The sequence below is a fragment of the Sprattus sprattus genome (genome assembly GCF_963457725.1).
Source record: "Sprattus sprattus genome assembly, chromosome: 1".
Taxonomy (NCBI): Eukaryota; Metazoa; Chordata; class Actinopteri; order Clupeiformes; family Clupeidae; genus Sprattus; species Sprattus sprattus.
Window position 1 is genome coordinate 12,241,116 of NC_137920.1, and position 21,961 is coordinate 12,263,076.

The 21,961-nt window shown below is 44.0% G+C and overlaps 1 protein-coding gene across 1 annotated transcript; it reads right to left on the minus strand.

Annotated features, from left to right (window-relative positions):
* Positions 1–1,149: 1,149 nt before the first annotated feature.
* Positions 1,150–20,506, minus strand: LOC308367355 (guanylate-binding protein 3-like; the record flags this gene model as incomplete). The annotated part of the gene is made up of 10 exons (XM_080841252.1): positions 1,150–1,565; positions 1,897–1,999; positions 2,158–2,370; positions 9,785–10,065; positions 10,608–10,850; positions 11,089–11,291; positions 13,271–13,380; positions 13,614–13,663; positions 13,837–13,914; positions 20,314–20,506. The coding sequence occupies 10 exons, from the start codon at positions 20,504–20,506 to the stop codon at positions 1,150–1,152; spliced, it is 1,890 nt and encodes a 629-aa protein (XP_080697378.1).
* Between the last annotated feature and the right edge of the window lie 1,455 nt (positions 20,507–21,961).

Consider the following 21,961-nt stretch of genomic DNA (forward strand, 5'->3'; position numbering starts at 1 on the left):
AAAATCACCAAACCTTGTATGCTACCCGACGCCCCCATAAACATAAGCTGCACACAGCGACAAGGCTTTAAAGTTTAGGCTGATACAATGATAGGTAGTTCATTAGCTATATGCTAGGCTGTCTGTTGCAATGTAAAAATGTATCAACACGTGATAAAAAGGGGGGACATTTATTAAAAATCATGCACATTTGTAAATGTTATTGTGCAAAGCATACCATGTGAAATATTAAGCAGAACAGGGGTGAATTTTTTTGAGCTAAATAAATAAAGTAAATAAAGTTTGCTGGAAATAGACTAATAGAGTAGTGGGCTCTGTTAAATCTGCTCTGTTAAACATGCTGGAAGAGCACGAAGCCCAGTTGAACATAGATGACGCTTCTCTGCATCAGTGGGTTGCAGAAGAGCAGCGGTTTGAAGGTAAAGTGTTGTGTGTTTTCTGCATCAGAAGTGCAGCACTGGTGAGTAGGTAAAGTGTTGTGTGTTTTCTGCATCTGAAGTGCAGCACTGGTGTGTAGGTAAAGTGTTGTGTGTTTTCTGCATCAGAAGTGCAGCACTAGTGAGAAGGTAAAGTGTTGTGTGTTTTCTGCATCAGAAGTGCATCACTGATGAGAAGGTAAAGTGTTGTGTGTTTTCTGCATCAGAAGTGCAGCACTAGTGAGAAGGTAAAGTGTTGTGTGTTTTCTGCATCAGAAGTGCAGCACTGGTGTGAAGGTAAAGTGTTGTGTGTTTTCTGCATCAGTGGGTTGCAGAAGTGCAGCACTGTCAGAGTAGTGCAAAGTATTGTAGCCATGTTGCAGGACATATAAACAACAAAATGTCATATCAATAAAATCAAAACAATGAAATCAAATCAACTGCTTTATTTTCTTTCTTTTTTTTACAGACAGCACTGCAAAGAAAAAATGGAACAACAAACAAGATAAAGTAACATGAACTACTCCTGTAAACCGCAACACTTTTTCTCAGCAGAGAAAGCAGAAAAAAGACAACTAATCGTGCAAATGGCAAATAAACTACTTTCCTCTCTTAACTGATCCTCTGCAGATATGCCTGGACTGCTCTCACCCTATCGTAGCAGGACTGGGCAGCATAGGCGACCCATTTAACATGTGGTGCAGTCTGTTCAACATGATGTCTTTGTGACGGTTTACTTTTTAGGTAGGAGGTTAACTTCAGCAATCTTCAATTTGTACTGCAGGATGGAGGAGAGGACATTAGTGCCGAGCTCAGCTAAAGGCACGATTATTCTCTCGAAGAGCCCTGGCTTATCCTCTTGATTCTGCTGCTTCTCCCTCCTGAGTTCCTTGATGTCCTGGCCCAAGATTTCAGCCTGGTCCATGAAGCCCTTCTCCATCATCTCCCTCTGCTCCTTCAGTTTGCTCTCCAGGGCTCGATCCAACTCCTCCTGCTGGAGCTTCTTCTCCTCCTCCACCTTCTCCTGAAGGCGTCTCATGCGCTCCTCTTGGCTGCGACGCTCATCCTCCAGGGCAAGCTGTAGGTCCTGAGACCGCTGCTCCTCGGCCTTGAACTTCTGCTCCTGTACTCTCGCCTGCTCACGGTCCTCTGGGGGGAATTAAGGGGAAGGGTAAGAAGGTGGAGAAACTGTCCCATTCTGATCATCATATGGAGGAGTATTTACTGTACGTATGTTTGCATTTATGTGTGTATGTATGTATGTATGTATGTATGTATGTATGTGTGTGTGTGTGTGTGTGTATGTGTATGTGTGTATGTATGTATGTATGTTTGTATATGTCTGCAGATACACTCATGTGTGAAACTAATTTACAGTTTGTCCTGTTAGCTTTGTTGTTTCAATTGATTCTGATTGGCTGAAAATCACTACTTTGCTCTGATTGTCTGACATTGCGTGTGTTGGTGGCAGCCATCTTACCGGCCATCTTCTTCTCTGACTCTGTGAGTCTCTCGTCAGCCTTCAGGATGGAGTTGGCCTCAACACTCTTCTCCTGGAGAAACTTCTCCAACACGTCTTCCCCCTAAAGACAAGAGAGAAAACAGTTAGAGAGGAGGAGGTAATGTGGACGCATATACTCACTTAGACACGCACACACACAAACGCTCTCTTACACACACTCTCTCTTACACACACACGCGCACGTGCATGCGCACGCACACGCACAGCACTTGCGCTCACCTTCATGCCCTTCTTGTCATGTTGCCGGTACTTGGCCACCATGGCGTCTCGGTCACGGCAGTAGATCTCATACCCGCCTGCCTTGGCATAGGTGCCCTGCTGAATGTTGGCGGCCATTGGTGCGTACAGATCGGAGAGAAGCTCCCGACACAGCTTCTCCGAGGCCTCCATGTTCAGAGTGATCAGCTGATCATAGCGCTTAGACACCTTCCCCTGTCGGAGGGGGAAACCACAGCACACATTTTAGCCAAAGCAGTGTTGGAACACCTGGAATTCGTCCATTGAGTTGACATTAATTGCGTTTAATCCGTAATCTATAGTCAGCATTTTACTGTTACCTAATGCCCCTGAACTGAATACAAGTCCAGTAGTTGCATTTACATTACATTTACTCATTTAGCAGATGCTTTTATACAAAGCCACGCAAAAAGGAGTGAACAATCAAGCTTTGGGCAATAGAGACCTAGTGTAACAATAAATACTACTTTACATAAGAATTAAAAAGTGCACGAATTTAAGTAGTGTAGGTGTGAGTTAAGTACTAGTTAGAGGAGAAAACCTTAGAGGAAAGATAAGGAGAGGAAGAGGAAGGGAGATGAAGTGAAGGAGGTACTCTTTGAAGAGTTTGGTCTTCAAGAGCTTCTTAAAGGCACCCAGTGCAACTTTCGAGGCAAAAAAAACCATTCAATTTCTAGTCTTTTTTACACGTATTAAGTTTCAATAACTCCATACCATTACATATCGACATTCAAGGAGCAAAGAAGACACGTTGTTGTGTGGTGAGAACTGATAGAAAATTGTAAACAACAATAATCTTTATTTATTGGTGTCACCAATAAATAAAGCAGGATTCCCGTCTGCAATTCTCTGAGTTTTCCGATGAGTCCCGAACGCTTCCAGAGATTCTAACACGCAAGGCAGTGCTGTCTGTTCTAAGGTATTTGCTGAATGTTACACAATGATATTCTGCAAATGTGGCCAATGCATTGAATACAGTTCAGACAGGAAACTCTCAGAATAAGTAACAGATTTTATTAATGTAAATACAAGGTAGTATGTTTGGTCATGGCGCCCTAGATCTGCTTAAGCTGCTGCTGTAAGATAAAGCTGCACATTGCAACTGCTGCAGCAAGATAAAGCTGCACATTGCAACTGCTGCTTAACACAATTTACACTGTAAATAGCTGGCACAATAAATACAAGCAGGATTTAACCAAAACCCCCTTTAACTATAAGCAGATCTAGACAGGTGGAGCTGGGGAGGAGGAGGGAGCAAATAAGCTGCGTCATACTCAAGCGCTGAATGCGCCTGGAGACCTGGAGATTTAAACTAACGCGGGCGTATGAGAGCGAAAGTGATTGGATAGGTTGTGTTGTCACTAATTAGGGGCGTCTCTCCCGTTTCCTGTATGAACTTGGTCATTTCAGACAGGAAACTCTCAGAATAAGTAACAGATTTTATTAATGTAAATACAAGGTAGTATGTTTGGTCATGGCGCCCTAGATCTGCTTAAGCTGCTGCTGTAAGATAAAGCTGCACATTGCAACTGCTGCAGCAAGATAAAGCTGCACATTGCAACTGCTGCTTAACACAATTTACACTGTAAATAGCTGGCACAATAAATACAAGCAGGATTTAACCAAAACCCCAACATAGCAGATGGACGCCAGACATGTGTGCTGCTGTAACATGTTTCAGTTTCAGTGACCTATAAATGAAACCCAGCCTTGGTGAAAGCATGGGCAAACTAAGTGAACTAAAATACCAGTGTCGATAACTAGTGACAATGTGTGTACCTCAGGTCAAAGACGGAGGTTGCTAATGACCTACCAGTGAATGTGATAAATAGAAAGAAGAATAGAAGAATAGAATAAGAGAATGCCTGAACGATGACTTGGTCATTTCAGACAGGAACTCTCCGAATAAGTAACAGATTTGATTAATGTAAATACAAGGTAGTATGTTTGGTCATGGCGCCCTAGATCTGATCAAGCTGCTGCTGCAAGATAAAGCTGCACATTGCAACTGCTGCAGCAAGATTAAGCAGCAGCTTGAACACAATTTACACTGTAAATTGCTGCCACAATAAAACGAGCAGGATTTAACGAAAACCCCGACATGGCAGATGGACGCCAGACATGTGTGCTGCCGCAACATGTTTCAGTTTCAGTGACCTATAAATGAAACCCAGCCTTGGTGAAAGCATGGGCAGCTAAGTGAACTAAAATACCAGTGTCGATAACTAGTGACAATGTGTGTACCTCAGGTCGAAGACGGAGGTTGCTAATGACCTACCAGTGAATGTGATAACTAGAAGGAAGAATAGAATAAGAATAAGAATGCCTGAACAATGACAAGCAAGCTGGAGTGACGCCCCCCAAAAGAGCAACAAGTGAAATAACAACAGGTTAAGGGATCCCAGCACCACCTGAGCATTTACTCATGAGTTTTTGGCCATTGACAATGTCTTTGGCGTTAGGTCTGACATATCTTTCATACGCTGAAGATGACCAGCGGCCCATTTCTTTAAGGGTGGCAGCCGGTACTTTAGGCGCAGCAGTTGTGGCAGCTCCGATCCTGAAGGAATGAGGCGTGTACGCTTTAGGATCCAGGCCGCAGAGCTGGCAAATGGACTTCAGTTTTTCTGAGAACCAGGCTCTGGTCATGGGCTTGCCGTCCGGTGTGAGGAACAGGGGCTCATCGGGGGCAGCAGAACGGCGGGAGGCGAGATAGCGAGATATGGAAGACAGGGGACAGAAATCATTGTTAGAGGCAGAAATAATGATAGGCACACCCTTGCAAAATGTATCAGTTTTTGAGTGTTTTAAAATTAGAGTGAAGTGGTCGTGATCTAATATGAGATCGGACATGGTAAGGTCCGAAGTGGGGTTGAAAACATAAGTTTTTGTCGTGAATTCGCCAGCCCTTAGAAACCCATAAAAAGCAGTTAAATACACTGACTCAAGCAGGGTATCCGTGTAGGAATCGAAAACACCCAGCCGCAACCTGTGCACTAATTTGTGAAGAAGACACAAGGTGAGAGGAAGGCGTTTATCTTTGCCTGCTGGACTTTCCTTCTGGAGGCCATTCATCAGGAGACGGACTGAAGGATGACTTAATAAACTAATAACAGAAGGATCCTTGCAGCGAAGGTGAAATTGAATACCTGCTAGTGTAGATTTAATAGTAGAGGGACATAACTTTCTGGAATTAAAACAATGCACAATGAAAGAGCTTATGATCGGAATGTTTACTGGCAAAACAGGCGTGGAAAAAGCAGCACAGAAGGAAGTGAAGTGAGACCAAGCAGTATCATAAGAATTTAGTGTTGACTTGGCCATCCCCAACCTCATATAGTGTGCAGCTGCAGACAGATAGTTCGACAACGTATTTAATCTAGGATCAAATCCTTGAATGGAGGGCATTCCAGGCTGGACACGTCCGCGTCTGGACATAACCTGTGGAATCTCTGGAATTCAAAGCGAGATAATGCATCAGCTTTATCGTTGGCGAGGCCGGGAATGTAGGTAGCCGTAATGATAAAATTCTTAATAATGCATGTCCAACTTAGACGCCTGATAATTCTATTAATGAAAGGAATAGATGAACGGCCTTTATTAATTATATGGACGGCTGCCATGTTGTCGCAAAGAACGGAAATCCTTTTAGACCGCCACCCATCGCCCCACAAAATGCAAGCCACAGCTACAGGGTAAATTTCAAAAAGCGCTGACGACTTAACGAAATCAGGTAGGGATGTGATTTCCTGAGGCCAAGGGGCAGCGAACCACTGATTACCTAGAATGCCCCCGAAGCCGACAGACGGAGCGGCATCCGTGGAGAAGGAAAGCTCATGCGAGGATTCGACAACATCATTATAGAAAAAAGATATCCCATTCCAATAGTTTAAAAGTTTACACCAAAACTGGAGATCTGAACGGCACCCTTCATCCAAGACCACCTCATCATATAAATTTGGAACGGATTTCGCCAATTCTAGTAATCTTGAAATAAAAGAACGACCTTGTGGGATGATACGCATAGCGTAATTGAGATGGCCTAAGAGGGACAGTAGGTCTCTTTTCGATAGGGAAACAGCGGACTGAAAAGACTGAATCATTCCCCTTATGCGAACTAATTTGTCCTCGGGAAGGGAAGCCTGCATGGAAACGCTATCCAACGAAATCCCTAGGAACTCTAGCGAAGTGCAGGGGCCTAAAGTCTTTTCTGCGGAGAGCGGTACACCAAGAAGAGCGAAGACTCTTTTTAAGGTAGAAATAGACCTAGCTGGAGGGGAGTTAGGAAAATCCACCACTAAGAAATCGTCCAACAAATGAAGAACAAAAGGAAGCCTGTAATTGTTAAGAAGAATCCAACATAAAGCCTCCGACAATGAATCGAAAATTTTCGGGCTGCTGCGACATCCGAAGGTTAACCGTACGGCGAAATATATTTTGGATCTCCATCTGACCCCGAAAAGATGCCATTGGGAGGGGTGTAGAGGCATAATTTTAAATGCGTCTGTAATGTCGGCTTTCCCCAGCCATGCCCCTTTGCCTGCGGTTTTGATAAGCTGAATGGCGTTGTCTACTGAAGCGTAACATAGAGAAAACATCTCAGGGGGAATCATACTGTTTATGCTTGGAACATTTTCATTATTGTGGGGTGCGGATAGATCAATAATAACCCTTTTCTTGCCCGAATATTTGCGTGTGGCAACTCCAATTGGATTAATGCGGAAAATCTTGAAAGGTGACTTGCGAAATGGACCGATCAAATACCCCTTATCGACTTCTCTCTTGATAAGGCCGTCCACAGTATCAGCTCTCTCATGGCAGACTGAAGATTCTTGCACACATACGATGTATTAGGAAACAGTTTTAAACCAGCTAAAAAACCCTGAATTAAACCAGTAATAAGATAGTTGACAAAACATCTGTTGGGGTGTAAGGCGAGATGATCAGACAGCTCTGGCACGTTGATTGGGGTTGAAGGATGTTTAATCATCGTTTGTTGTTTGATGTACCCGCTTTCTTCCTGCGGGGACAAACAGCTCTGGGATGACTATCACCACAAGTACTACAACAGTGTAGGTATTTGCATTTAACATAAGGACAAACCGATTCATTGAAATGAATACACACCGGTGGTCGGCTTTGAATAGCTCTTCCTTGGTTGGGGAAGGGAGCGCTGATGGGCTTAAACCCAGAGAACGACGCGTTGGACTGGACGGATCTGTCGCAAAGATTAGCCTGGTGATCGAAGGAACCGCAGATGGAACAGGGGAGCTGACGGTGACCAGTGAAATGTCTACTAAAGAGTTCCAAATCCAGAGACGACCAAGCCACACGCTGATTGAACTTTTGGATGTGCATGGCAGCTTTGCAGGAGAATGACTTATGATATTCGTAGAATAAGGACCCCCCATAATTAAGCGCAAGGTCGGAAATGATCGCTAAATAGTTGTCCAATTCCTGGCGCCTCTCGGGAAACTCTTCGCAGATGATGTCTCTGTAAACTCCGAAAGCTACGCAGAATTCGGCCAGTGTAAGGCTTTTGGAGAGCCTTGCGTCGCGCTCTTTAAGTATGACAGAAACATCCCCGCACTCCACTAGGCGAGCACTAGGTATGTCATTACGGCACAACAAAACCTTAACGAGATTGACATCGTTACCTGCAATTATCTGGCTGCGAAGCGCTGGTGAAACGGCTGCTGCAGAGGGAATGAAAGGTACTCCTGAGGCGGCCATTGGCACGGCTGACGCATAGGTCCTGCGAGGCTGAATATCAACAGAAGGCCCGCTGGTACCCGGAAGCGGCACTAGAACGCTTGAAGCTGCTGCGGCCGCGGGAACAAAAGCGCTTTCCAGTGTGGAGATGCGGCTGTTAAGCGACACAAGGGATTCCCTCATGTCCAATACGGCTTGAAGGACTAGATCCGCCGGTTCTTCCGCTCTGCGTCTCTTCGCGGGTCCAGGCTTCGCTGCTGGGGTAGCGTGCTTCTTTTTCGCCTTGGCCTTCCTCGGCGTTGGTTGTGGAGAGGAGGGGGAGACAGGATCCGAGGAGGACATGAAAAAGCGGAACAGCTCCTCATGGGACATCGCTGGTGGTGGGGAAATCCCACGATGGAAGAGGTCCTCCAGGATCTTATGCACGGGCCATTCGGTGATCGTCGGTTGCTTGAGGGCAAGCCGCTGGCTGCGGCGAGCCTGTGCCGGGAACTCTTCCGGAATGGGCGATGAGCCTGCGATCAGAAGTGGCGACATCTCGATGTCTTCTGACTCCCCGGGGGAGGCGGAATCGTCGGTCTCCCGGATCACCGACATAGGTAACACAATAACTACTACTATACTTACGAAGAGCGAAAAGCAAATAAGCTGCGTCATACTCAAGCGCTGAATGCGCCTGGAGACCTGGAGATTTAAACTAACGCGGGCGTATGAGAGCGAAAGTGATTGGATAGGTTGTGTTGTCACTAATTAGGGGCGTCTCTCCCGTTTCCTGTATGAACTTGGTCATTTGTTAGTACTTTCATGCCTGTAATTGAATACAGTTGGTAGTACTTACAAAATGAATTATTATTATTATTATTACCTGTCCAACAGCACACGTGCAAGTTCGCTGTCCCTGTGCAGCCCGAGTTTCTCGCTTAGCTTCCTCCATTCATCAAATGTGTCGCCCAAGAGCACACGACACCGATATGCTTCTTATGAAACTTCTGTTTTTTCTGTGGTGTCGTGAAAACACGAGGTCGACCACGCTTTCTCTTCGTCTCGGAACAACTTAGATCCGCCATCATGAAATAGAACCATGCGCTCGCAAATAGTGAAGTCACACGTTCGGAAAACTCTGAGAATTGCCGACGGGAATCCTGCTTTATTTATTGGTGGCACCAAGAAATAAAGATTGTTGTTGTTTACGATTTTCTAGTCTAAAAGACCTGGACTCTGTTCCATTTTCCCTACCTACCGTACCTACCGTACCTATACTTATACGCAGTACACAGTACACACTCACTAGGTACGCAGATTCTCAGCAGGTGAGTGCTGCTCCAAATCTAATACTCCGTGGTGCACTTACCGGAAATTACGATCGCGACAAGCCCCGCGTTCGTCTTTTTCGAGCTGAGCGGCTCTGCCTGGGTCCGCCTCTTCCGCTACGTTGACAAGATGGCGGCCGTTGAGAATGGACAGTGTACCCTGCTTCCACACTCAGCGTTTTGACCGTTATGAGTACAGATACGGGTCCTTTGGGTATACTTCTTTTCGACGCGGAAATGGGAAATCGGAAAACGGAACACCCTACATACTCACACTAAGGATGGTAGGTACGGTAGGTAGGGAAAACGGAACAGAGGGCAAGTGCCTTTAAATATAGTGCCCTGGTAGTTGCATCCATTTTACTTTCTCTTGCCCACAACCACTCCAAGGGTGCAGATCTCTCCCTATCAACCGTCAACCAGCCAGAGCACACATTTTTCTGAGTCCACTGGAAAAACACAACTAGTTCTACCAGAAGAGTAAAGTGCTTACAAAATACCTGTAAACCCTTATAAGTATTTTGATAAAATAAATGGATAAATTAATATATATCCTTCCTTGATATTAGAAGAAACACCAAACTCACCGCCAACTGTGTCATGTATTTCCCCCCCTCATCCTTGAAGGAATGTTTGAGGAATTCCTGCATTGCCAGGCTGTTGAGGTCATGATGTTTTGCAGAGACAGTTCCAACATCAATGGGAAAGGTCTTACTTAAATCCCCCATGCCCTGCTCATAGAGCTGGAAGCCCTTATTCATGGCCAGCTGGTTTTCAATCTCTGCCATGGCAACCACAGCATTCTCCAGACAGGGAACGCTGTCACTGTTGATGGTGTCCACGTAGATCTTCACAAGATGGCTGAACCCTGGAGACAATGAGTGAAAGGCAAGGGGGTATATATATTTGTGGTCACTCAATCTCAATCTCAAATCATGGGTATGTAATCAGTGTATAGGTAAAACAAAAACATTGCTTTCACATGATTTATAATTCCCATTTAGGATGGTATTAACATTTCAAGATTGAGGTGTAAAGGTTTATCAATTATCTACAATTAAGACGTAAAGATTTCCAAGTAAAAATACATGCAGTTTATTTATTTTGAACATGAATAGGGTTAGTAACATATTCTATGTTAACATTAGAACTGTGTTGTATTATGCACTGTATGTGTATAGTATTGTGTACATTAAAACATTTAATTACTCAACATTTGTATATGTACATTGTCCCAGAAGCTACTTAAAATAAAGTGTGACCAAAACAATTCTGGGCTGTATGAGTCAGCATTCATCCATCCATCCATCCATCCATCCATCCATCCATCCAGATGATCCTTTATTGTTTGTTCTGTTGCATTCAGTTCTTCCTTCTGAACAACCATACAAAAGAAGCTCTGTGACTCACGGCTGCCGGTGACCTCGTAGCCACCTTTTACCGTCTTCACGCGGCTCTCTGCAAAGACGTAACTGCAGAAGTTTTTAGCGGCCGCCTGGAAGTCTGGAAAAAGGTCTGTCTCAGCCATGGAGTCCAGGTTTTTCATGTTGACTGGCAACGTTGGGAACGGAAAGGTGAAGCACTTCCGCTTTTGAAAGTAGTCCCGGATGCAGTCTCTCGGTCGGTTGTAGTCCTCCACTTTTTTACTTCGACCTGTGAAAGCAAATCCAAATGCAGTCTGAAACTAAAGCTAATTACTCTCAACCTTGTCTAAACTTTACATTAAAATAGTGTGTTCTTAAATTCATGAATGTATAACTTTAAAATAATATCTGAAGTGTATGCCTCTACAACAAGGGTAGTATATTATGCTAAATTGAAAGAGAGAACAAGCCATTTCGGTTTTGTCAAGAAAAACAGAACTCTATATTTAAAATTAATTGAGACTGACCTTTCTTTCGCTGCAGGGCATGGTCCAGGTATCCGTCCTCGCTCACATCAACACCGTTGATCTTCAACTCCAGAGTGAAGTCCCGAACAGCCCAGACAAATTCGGGGAAGAAGCGTACAAACTGGCTGTCGTCCTCCTCGTCATCCTCTTCTCGGGCCTCTGGTGACTTTATCCAGACTCTATCGGTCAGCTCAGTCACATAGCTGTGATTGGCTAAGGAAAAGTGACTGCAGTACTGCTTTAAAGGTTCAAAATTTCAAATCTCATTCATATAAAAAGCTATAAAACAGGGTGTGTGTGTGTGTGTGTGTGTGTGTGTGTGTGTGTGTGTGTGTGTGTGTGTGTGTGTGTGTGTGTGTGTGTGTGTGTGTGTGTGTGTGTGTGTGTGTGTGTGTGTGTGTGTGTGTGTGTGTGTGTGTGTGTGTGTGTGCAAGGGTGGACTGGGGAAAAAAAGTGGTAGAATCTGACAGAAAAAAAACTCCCCGTAGGCAGTGCGTCGCCCCAATCGCCCTTATGCCTATTGGCAAGCCGCACCTAGTATGAATTATATTGTAGAAATGAAGAGTACACAACATACGATGGGGTGTGAAGATCAGTGGTATCAGTAGTGTTGCATGCTGGGTGTGTGATTGTGTGTGTGTTACGTGTTGCGGGTGATGTGTTTGAACTCAATCGCACGACTCAGACAACAGGGCCCTGTTCGGCGTAGAACAGAAGCTAAGTTAATACATTTAGCTCGCTAAATGAGATAATGTAGCTCGCTAAATTAGAACAGGCTATACCGGTCTGCCGACGGGTGCTTAGATACTTTAAGTTAATGTCCCCCAGGCTAAACTCGTCAGCTAAATTGCACGTGCACGTACTGCTTCAAAAGGCAGGAAAGGTCGATCACCAAAACCATGATTATTTTTAACGGTATAGTCTAAACTCAAAGAAAAAGACACATTTTTTTCTCCGCTAAGGCAGGATATGACCATGAACGCGTTATGAAGAATTCAAGACCATAATCATGTCAAAAGCCAACACTGCCGCCGCTGCGACAGCAATATAATAAACTGTGTATACATAAATATGTGACTTTGGTGCAGTGGGTAGAGCTCATGGTTTGCATGCAAAAGATTGCTTGTTCAACCCCCCTCCCCTCCGTACTAATTGTAGTTTTACATCTCCTTGTAAATCGCTTTGAATAAAAGCGTCTGCTAAATGACTAAATGTAAATGTATTAAAGACACCCAGTGGAACTTTATAGGCTTGAGACTCGAAAAATAAACATTCATTTTCTAGTCTTTTTTAGACGTAGTAAGTTTCAATAACTCCATACCATTACATATCGACATTCAAGGAGCAAAGATGAGACGTCGTTGTGTGGTGAGAACTGATAGTAAACAACAACATAGTAAACAACAACAATCGCCGGTGGGGAGAGGCCATTTTTTCATTGACTGGAATCCTGCTTTATTTATTGGTGGCACCAATAAATAAAGGGCTACGCTCTTGCGGCTAGTTTTAGTTGTCTTTTTAACGCCCAAAGTATCAAATAATGATGCAAATGTGCTAATATGGTGAAGTAAATGTCAATATCATAAAGATTGTCTTATCCAGAGTATTTCCATTTTGATGCCCTAATGTTGCACTGGGTGCCTTTAATAAGAAATTCAATAAATGATAGCAATGAAAATATATTGTGTGTATTTCTCTCTTCTTATCATGCATCCACCTTAATCATTTTCTACAAAAATTATATAGACAGAGTACTTTATTCACTACTGCACAAAAACTAGACACGTTTACAAAACTAGGCGTTTGCAATGATGTAAGTTGCATTTGTTGATGACGTATGATTAATAACATCGTCATTGTAGAAGGGACATGATAAAATCAAGATCTTAGGTAAGTAAAACAACTTTCGCCGATATCTCTGTAAGGGTGATTGGTTATGTGCTCAAATTTCCTGGGATCAAAGAAGTTATGCATCCACTCGCAAAAAAGCGCAAGCATTCAATGTTCGACTGTGTTGTTTGCAATAAACGACTCGAGAAGGTCTTGTAAATTAATTATTCCTTGTCAGCTGAATCGGTAGCGCTCATACAAGAACTGTGGGATTCCTCCTTTTGCCGTGGGTGTGTGCGTGTGCGTGTGAAAGAGAGAGAGAGAGAGAGAGAGAGAAAGAGAGAGAGGATACTGAAGTTTCTCCAGAGCCTGGTTGTCGATGGTGCCTTTGCTGTTGTACACCAGGGTGCTACTGAGCAGCACGGCCAGACAGAAGAGCCAGGCATCGTTCCCTGAGTCGCCCTACAATGAGATTTGATGTCATTTTAATGAGGGGCATTCAAGTACAGGTAGAAGTTGAAGGGCACATTTTCTCCTCTTTAAAGTATTTGCACAAAATACACTTGAATAATGTTGTTGAGGACAGCATTCTGAAATATTTTGTTGTTTTTGTTTCTCTTTCCCCTGTTATTCCACTGCAGTAAACAGCGTATGAGTATAACAGTATTTAAATTGTGCAACGTTGGTGTCCTCACCTTGTAGACATCACCCAGTCCTTCAGTGTCTAGCAGCAACAGTGTATGTCCTGAAACAGAAGTCATCCCATTGTCACTGACACAGCCTTCACTTCCTGTGTTACACATGGTCACCATAGTAACAAAAATAACAATAGTAACGTACACAGTGTTACACAGGCTCACCAGTAAAGATTCCAGAACGCTTTATTACAAAGCTAAAATAATAAGTAAATTTACTCACCTGGCTTAGAGGGGTGAGGTACACACCACATCCAGATGCCTTTGGTTTTAGACTCAATGGTGCTGCCCAGAGCAAAGCCTGAAATTAACAACTTATATTTAAACCCTTCAATGTTGTCAAAGCAACAAAGGCACTAGGCCCTACTGTGATGGTGTGTTTAATTTTACTGATGTATTATTGGGCCCACAAACCGTGGCTAAAGATGGATTTGAATGATTACTGAAAGCATTTTTGCATGCATGTATGCTTTAATGTCGGTGGGTGTTTTGGTAAGTAAGTAAATATGCTTTCATGACCAGTGGCGGCTCCTGTAAAAATTCTTAAGGGGGGCAATTTTTCTGTTAATGATTAAGACGACCCATTCAGTAGGTACATTAAGCAACACAATTGTATCAATTTGTTGTTAGTTGATAAACTCATACAGCAATACATTTGTCTGCTAGATGGCAGCACACAACATAAAGATTCCCCCTCTAGCTAAGTTACAGGTGGAAAGCTATAGAAGAAAGTTGCATCCAGGAGCCTTAATAAGCGAAAATGATCTGGCTCCAAAATAAATTATCCCACTTTTTCATTATTCACATTACTCAAATGTTGTATGATGAAACATAGCTTAACAGGACACATGATATGTCCAGTAACAACATAAAGAAGGGGGCAACATACAAGTCAAAACCAACAATATTTATTGACTGATCTTGAAAGTATTGGCTTACAAAAGCAATATAAGTTTTTCACATAGAAAATAACTCAGTGTTGGTGCGAGTAGCATGCATGGAGTGAACATTCACACTGAACCTATTAACAGTGACAGTGGTATATAGAAATACAGACCGCTTCACAGCCTGCTAGCCACAATTTTCTTTTGTACAAATTTTGGTAAAACCTGGGGAGAAGAGGCTTGAGGCTTGAGACCTGCCACCCCAGTTAGGGGGGGGGTGATAATGGGGGTTAAATAAAAAAAATTGGAATTTGATTACGTCCACTTCAGGGGTGATTCATTGGGTAATTTGGGAGATATTTTGTATAGGGACTTGGTATCTCTTGTGAAAAAAAAACCCCACCTCCTCCAAAAAACTAAATCTGCACTATACAGCCTATACAAGCTGGCCGCATACCTTGCATTTGGTTCTTGCCTTTGATGTTTTGATTGCTCAGTGTACTTTCTGCAGCTTTAGACCTCTCATCTACTGTATATCATCATGAGGCCTCTGCTCTGACCCTTTTTTAACATTGTGTTTATTAACAACCAGGTAGTACAGTCATAACAAATGAAAATACACAGTTGTGAACTTTTCAACCCGCTGCTCCACTCTGACTCTTCTTTGTCCTAATCTCGATCCTGTTGTGGCTTCATACATATTCAGTGTATTCATACAAGTTATCACATAAGTTGTTTCTCAAAGTAGAGAGAGGTCAAAATGGCGTGCAGTCCTTCGACTAGATCTAGAGATAAGGAGTTTGATGCAGACAAAGACTTTCCTCCATCCAAGAAATTCCAGCCAGACACCAAACTGCCCACACTGCATAGTGTGATAGGGATGTTGAGGTACCACTTGGAGGGGAAGGTGTCCACTGATGTAGCAGTGCGAGAGGTGGCAAAGCAGATATATGCCAAGTACTATCATGACACTGTGTACTGTGTGTCTCTGAGCACTATCCAGAGGAGGGTGGAGGCACTTAGGAAAAGCTTCAGTGAGGGGAGGAAGAGATATGGCCAGAAGGGCAAGGAGAACACAAAGGCTGTGAAAGACTACAAGAAGCTTTTCGAGGAGAAAAGTCAACTCTTCGATGTCTTTGCAGAGGACCCTGTGAGAAGGAAGGCCCTGGAGAAAGAGTGGGGGGTGAGCATGAGTGAGATGGAGTATCAGTATTACAATGACCAGAAGACAGAGAGAAAGATGCTGTGCTGTAAAGGCGTGGATCCTGTGTGGTACCACAGTACCATGAGAGCTCAGAGACTGAGGGAGAGGCAGGAGGATTACAGGAGGGAAAGGGACCAGCAATTTCAATACAAAACCATAGACCAAATCTCTGAGATGCTGGTTGAGGCTGGTGAGATTCCCACCACCACTGCCAGCAGCAGTGAGGATGAGGATGGGAGAATCCACAAGAAAGGGAAGCCTGATGATGAGGAACAGCAGGATGAAGATGTGGAGAGTGCAGCGACTGAGGTTATTGAGATTGAGTCTGAAGGGCACAGGACAAATAAAAGAAAGCTGTTCAAGAAAGTGGCTGAGCCTAAAGATGATCCTCTGCCTGAAGAGTACCAGCACATCAGGATTTCGGAGCGGAAAGTGCGTGATGACTTTTATAAAACGGTGGCCAATCTCTCAGGGAGAGGACTATCACTTATTGAAGCGTCTTCTGCTGTGATCGAGGTTGGAAACACGCTTTTCGCACGGAAGTGGAAGAGCCCTGAAAACACAGAAGAAATCTTTGACATAGACACTGTGCCAACTGACCGGAATATTAGAACAGCACTGCAGCAAATTGAGGCCCAGAGCCTGTATCTCGTGGTGGACAAGCTTGAAGTGGAAAAGCAGAAGGGAAGGATGGTGACACATGCCTCAGACAGCACAACCAAGAAGGGGGTGGGCCAGTTTATGGTGCAGGGACTTCACGTGGGTCAGGAAAGTCCCTTCCCTCTGCCAATCCTGCCAATCCATGGAGAGACAACTGAGGACATAGCAATGCAGGTGGACATGGGGTTTGAGGTGCTGGCATCAGTGAGAGGAGTACAAGTGCAAGAGGTGTACAAACTTGTGGACACGCACATGACTGACAGCACAGCGCACAACAAGGGTTTTGCTGAGCTTCTGGCAGAGATGTACAACTTGGATGCACCTGCAGGGCAGCTCTTTTGTGGCACCCACACTACACTGGGCTTCAGCAGTGCGATGAACAAAGTAATGAGGCTGTTGGAGGCAGATATGATGATGGAACAGGTTCTGAAGGGTTTCATGGTGGATCTGGAGATAGACAGCAAGAACGCCAGTCTGGCTGGGCAGGCATTGGACATGTGTCTAAAGTTAGTGGCACCTGAATTCTCCCACAAGCCCTGGAACCGCTACAAGGAGTTCATCCTCTTCCTCAAACAAAGGCAGGTCTCCAGTGTCCTGTTTGCCTATAAGGATAGCAGGTTTGGATGTCTCTCGAGGGCAGCAGCAGTCTTAGTCCACAACTACGACCACCTGGCTGAGTTTCTGAGCCAGAATCCACACATAAACAACCGCCTGGCCTGCCTAGTCAGAGAGGTGATGGAACTCCCCTACCTGAAGGTGGTCCTTGTGGTGTTTGCCTGCCTGGGTGTCCACCTGGTTGAGCCATTCTATGCCAGGACCATAGAGAAGGGTGCTACTCACACACAACTTGGGGAGTTCTATAAGGGCCTTCATACAGGGCTAGGCAAGCCCATCACCTGTGATAACTACACTAAGTTCATCAAGCCAGAGTTCCCAGGTGTGTCAGATGAGTTGTTTGCCGGTGTCAAAGAAAACTACACAGCTGAGGTCCTGAGTTCTGTGTCCATGCTGGCAGAGGAGCACATGGAGGAGGTTCTTAAACTGACTAATCTGATGCTGCCCCACCTGCAGACTGTCTTGGCCAGACAGAGAAGAGACTATGGCATCGATGAGGAGGGTTTCCCTGTGGAGTACCCAGTGAGTGAGCAGGCTCCAGATATCGACCAGACCCCAGTCCATAACATAAGCATGGAGAGACAATGTGGCAAGGTTGACTACAGATTGAAAAAGCTTGGCACCTTACAATCTGTGAGCAGGTCCATTATTCTGCAAAGATGCCAGCAGCTGAGGGCCGGACAGATTCCCTCCTTCAGGGGATTCCAGGCAGCCGCCCAGGCAAAGAGGGAGGTAGAACTCTCCTGGAGTGAGCACACAAGGGCTAACTTTGCGAAGGGGTCTTCTGAGAGGCAGGAGATTGCTCAGAGGAATGAGAGGAAGAGGCTGGACATGCTGGACAATCTCAAAGCCAAAGGAGGCCCCTTCACAGACAGCAGAGAAGTTGAGCAGTTCCTGGTTGACCCAGCTATGGATGACAAGGGGAAGCAGCAGCGAATGAAAGAGGAGATGAGGTTCGCCAGGGAGAGCACCACGCTGCTCCCGAAAGCTAATCCTCTTTTCAGGATCCAAGTTGCCCTGCCCAGTGGGAGGAGGAGAATGAAGACGGCACAGGAATTTGCAGATGCCCTGATGTGTTACTTGGGCAGGAGAAGTGACAGAATCACCCTGCAATACAATACATTTCAACAGAGCTTGGACAAGCTATCAACAGTACAGTAGTAGGACATAGTATGGCCTGTTTTAAGTATTTGTGGCTATGTTAGGCTCAGCACAGTATAAAAAAAAAATAAGTTTTCAACTCACAATAGGTGTACATCATCAAAAAGGCACATTAAAGCAAAAACGGGCATAAAAAAACACATGTTATTTTTCAATTTCAAGAGGTGGGGTTTTTTTTTTTAGATAGAGGGGTAGTTCCAATGACAAAGTTGCTTAGTTTAGGGGTCTTAATCAGCACCCAAGTGGACGTCTTGAAATTTTTACCCCACACTTTATCACCCCCCCCTACCCAGTATCTTATCAGAAGATCAAACAGGCTTTATCTTAGGTCGTCAGATCTAATGCCTGTAGACTCTTACATGTGATCTTGTGTCCCTCAGCCTCTCCGACTCAAGAGATGGTAAGTTCACTGAATACAAAGAAGGCATTTGATCGTGTAGGGTGGCAGATCTTATTCACTGTTTTGGGAAGATTCAGCTTTGACTCCAAACTCATCACATGCTTTCTGCCCCAGTATGCATTATGATTGCTGATGATTGATTATTGTCTGTTGAAGACCCTGTTAGCTGTGCTGATGGAATAATAAAGCTATTGAGAACGTTTGGAACATTTTCAGGTTACAAACTGAATATTGCCAAGAGTCGGTGTTTTCCTGTCAATCAGTTACATTAAATCAACCACCACCGGTGCACCTTCGTTTCACCTATCCCCAAATGGCTTTACATATTTGGGTGTCTACATGTCCCAATCTCTTACTTCACTTCACATGAATAACTTTGCAAACATGATTGAGAACATCAATGTGGATCTTCAGAGATGGTGCACTTTCCTCATTTTTATTAATGGGTTGTATTGAAACCATCAAAATGAATGAGCTACCTCAAATTCTATTTTTTTTCCAGACTCTTCCTCTCTTTCTCCCCAAATCTTATTTCACCTCAATTGATGCTGCTATACTGTCTTACATTAGGGCTGGCAAGCCTCCTAGGATTCAAAAAGATATTCTGCAGAGGCCTGGGGCCTTTGCCTTACCCAACATGTTGTTTTACGATTGGGCCGCCAACATTCAAAAATAATTTTTAAAAAACTGTGCCACTCCCGAGACATGAATTAGTGCGTCATATTCTAATAATTCCCACACTTCGTCTTCTCTCCCTGCGTTACTCTTTGCTCCCCTCTCTATACGTCTGTAGGTACACCTGGAATACGTCCATTGTGTTTGACTTTAATCAGATAATTGCGGTTGAATCTGGAACCTACCTCAGCCGTTACTGTAACTGTAACCCAATGCCACTTTAACCTCGCCCCCTGAGTTTAGACAAAACCCACGTCTTTACAGATGTGCTGTCCCACTCTGCCCATTGGCAGTATCGGGCACACCCTTCGGCATTGCCTGAGGACCAGCTCTCCCTCCAAATTGAGTTAAAGTTCTCAACACCTCCCTAACTCCATGTCCCCTGATATGACAATATTTTACAAAACCTTATTGTTCATGAACCATCTAATGTCAATCGACATTTACAAATAAACCCCTCTCCTTACTGCTTTTCCTCCCCTTCTCCCCCTCTTTTTACATTTTAAATGTAAATGTTTTATTTTAATTGTATCTATTTCATTATTTTAGTTTGATCCTGTTCCTGTGGTTACTCCTGTTTTGAAACTGGTAAGAAGAAAAATGTCAGACCTTTGTGCGGCCAATTCCTATACTGTTTGTAATATGCTTCGTGGTTTGATCAATAAACACATTATTAAAAAAAGCCTCTTCTGGCCCTACCGGTTCTGTGGTCCAGACAGATTAACAGTTTAGAGGTCACAATGAGTGGAAGCACTATATACAGATAGAGTTGGGAGTACTGCACTAACACAGCCTTTCAAAAGACACATTTGCAATAAACCTTTATTTGTTGTCTTCTGTGTGTGTTGTGTGTGTGTAAATGTTTGTGTGTGTGTTGTGCAAATGAGTGAGTGTGTAACTTTTTCATGCATACAGCATATGTTTAAAGGAGTGTGGTTGTTTTTGTAAGTAAGAATAAATTCATGACCTTAGTGTGTAAGCTTGCAGCCTATGGGCCTGGTAGCGTCTTTGTGGTTGTATTAGTTTGTGTGTGTGTGTGAGTGTGAGTTTGTACTTGTGCGTATGTGTGTGTGTGTGTCTGTGGGTACACTTGTGGTTTACCTGACTGTTGACCAGCTAGCCGATTCATGAGGTAAGACTTGCCAGTGCGGTACAACCCCACCACAGCCACCACCACCACAGGCTGCTGGATCCCCCTGAGGATGTCCAGGGCTGATTCCACAGTCTTCAGTCCCTCCTCTGCATTCTCAATCAAGCACAAAGGTGCTGGCATGCAGGGTGGACCTCCAGACATGGCTGTTTGTAAGATGGCAGGACAACCTACAAAATTGACACCACACACAAATCTTGACTCAATTAGATATTGTCAGGGCCGGTCTTTCCTACAGGCGACATAGGCGGGTGCTCCCCCCGCTGCTCCCAGCAAAAAAATATACATATTATATTTTGTATTTGTTTTTGCTGGGCAGAGTTTTTTGTGCCCCCTTCTATATCTCCAACCACTATTTTGACATTCAATTAATTAATTTAACAGAAGGGTAAAAAGAGCCAAAAATCGAAAGAGGAAGGTGTATGTACATCCTTGGTGTTGTCAGAACATACAAGCACATTGAGGGGCTGCTAACCATTGGCAACTACTACAGCAATCAGAATGAGAAAATGTCTTTTGGTTGAGTTTTGGTGCATATTTTAAACATTCAAATGCATACTGTTTCACTATAATGCCAGATATCAGCCAAGTTTCACCTGTAGTACGTAGCTGCCTACCATTGGCAACTACTAGGCTACAGCAATCAGAATGAAAAAACTGCAAGTTAAGTATGCCTACTACTAGAGTTTAGTTGTGTAGGTTACTATACTTCTCACTTTAGACCATAAGGGATTTTGCACAAGCTTAAGCAAGTAAATAACCAGGCAAAAAATATGGAATTGAAAAAACGTAAGCCTATGTGTTAAAACAATTGAAACCTACCTTCGATAAAGAGTTTGCTGACGGAAGATTTACACTCTGCTGCTGTGATGTCGTCGATGAGATCAGTGCAAACCCTTAAAGAAAGTGTAGGCCTGAAATTATCAAGTTCTAAGTTAATCTAAGCATCTCCTCCTTCTTTATTAATAAGTGTGGCTCTTGGGTGCTCCAGTGTACCTTAAATGGTAGAGCAGAGGTCAGAGTTCACTGTATTTTAGGCCTAACTGCTAGACAAAGAGGGTTTTACTTAAGATGACACTCAGCTGGACGCCACCTGCCGCTTTCCTTTAGACTGACTGTCTCCACCTATTTTAAACAGACTCTCTCTTATTTGGAAGTAACTTTCTAAAATGTCATCTGAGAGGAGACAGTCACGTATATTTCAGGGTACTTGTTGACTATAAAATGTGCATGAAATCTGTGGCTAGTTAGATCTTGGATTCCGGACTCCAAACTCCTGTGCGTCTGTCGGCGTGTGTATGTTATTAAACCAGCTCCAGTTATCCTCAATCTAGATGGCTCTTGGCTCTTCTGATTATCATCGAACTCAGATCTAGTACAAAGTATTACCAATTCTCTACATCATAGTTGTCGACCACAAAGGGACTGAATAAGGACAAAGAAAGCGTCAGGAGATGTGGTTTTCGCCGCCTGGCTCTCGTTCAGCTGCAAGCGCGCATTAATGGGTAAGAATGGCATACTTTTGCTAAAATATATGCAGCTGAGTGAAGTCAGAAGCGATTACGGCTATCCTGACGTAGTCCTCAGTTAAAGAATTCT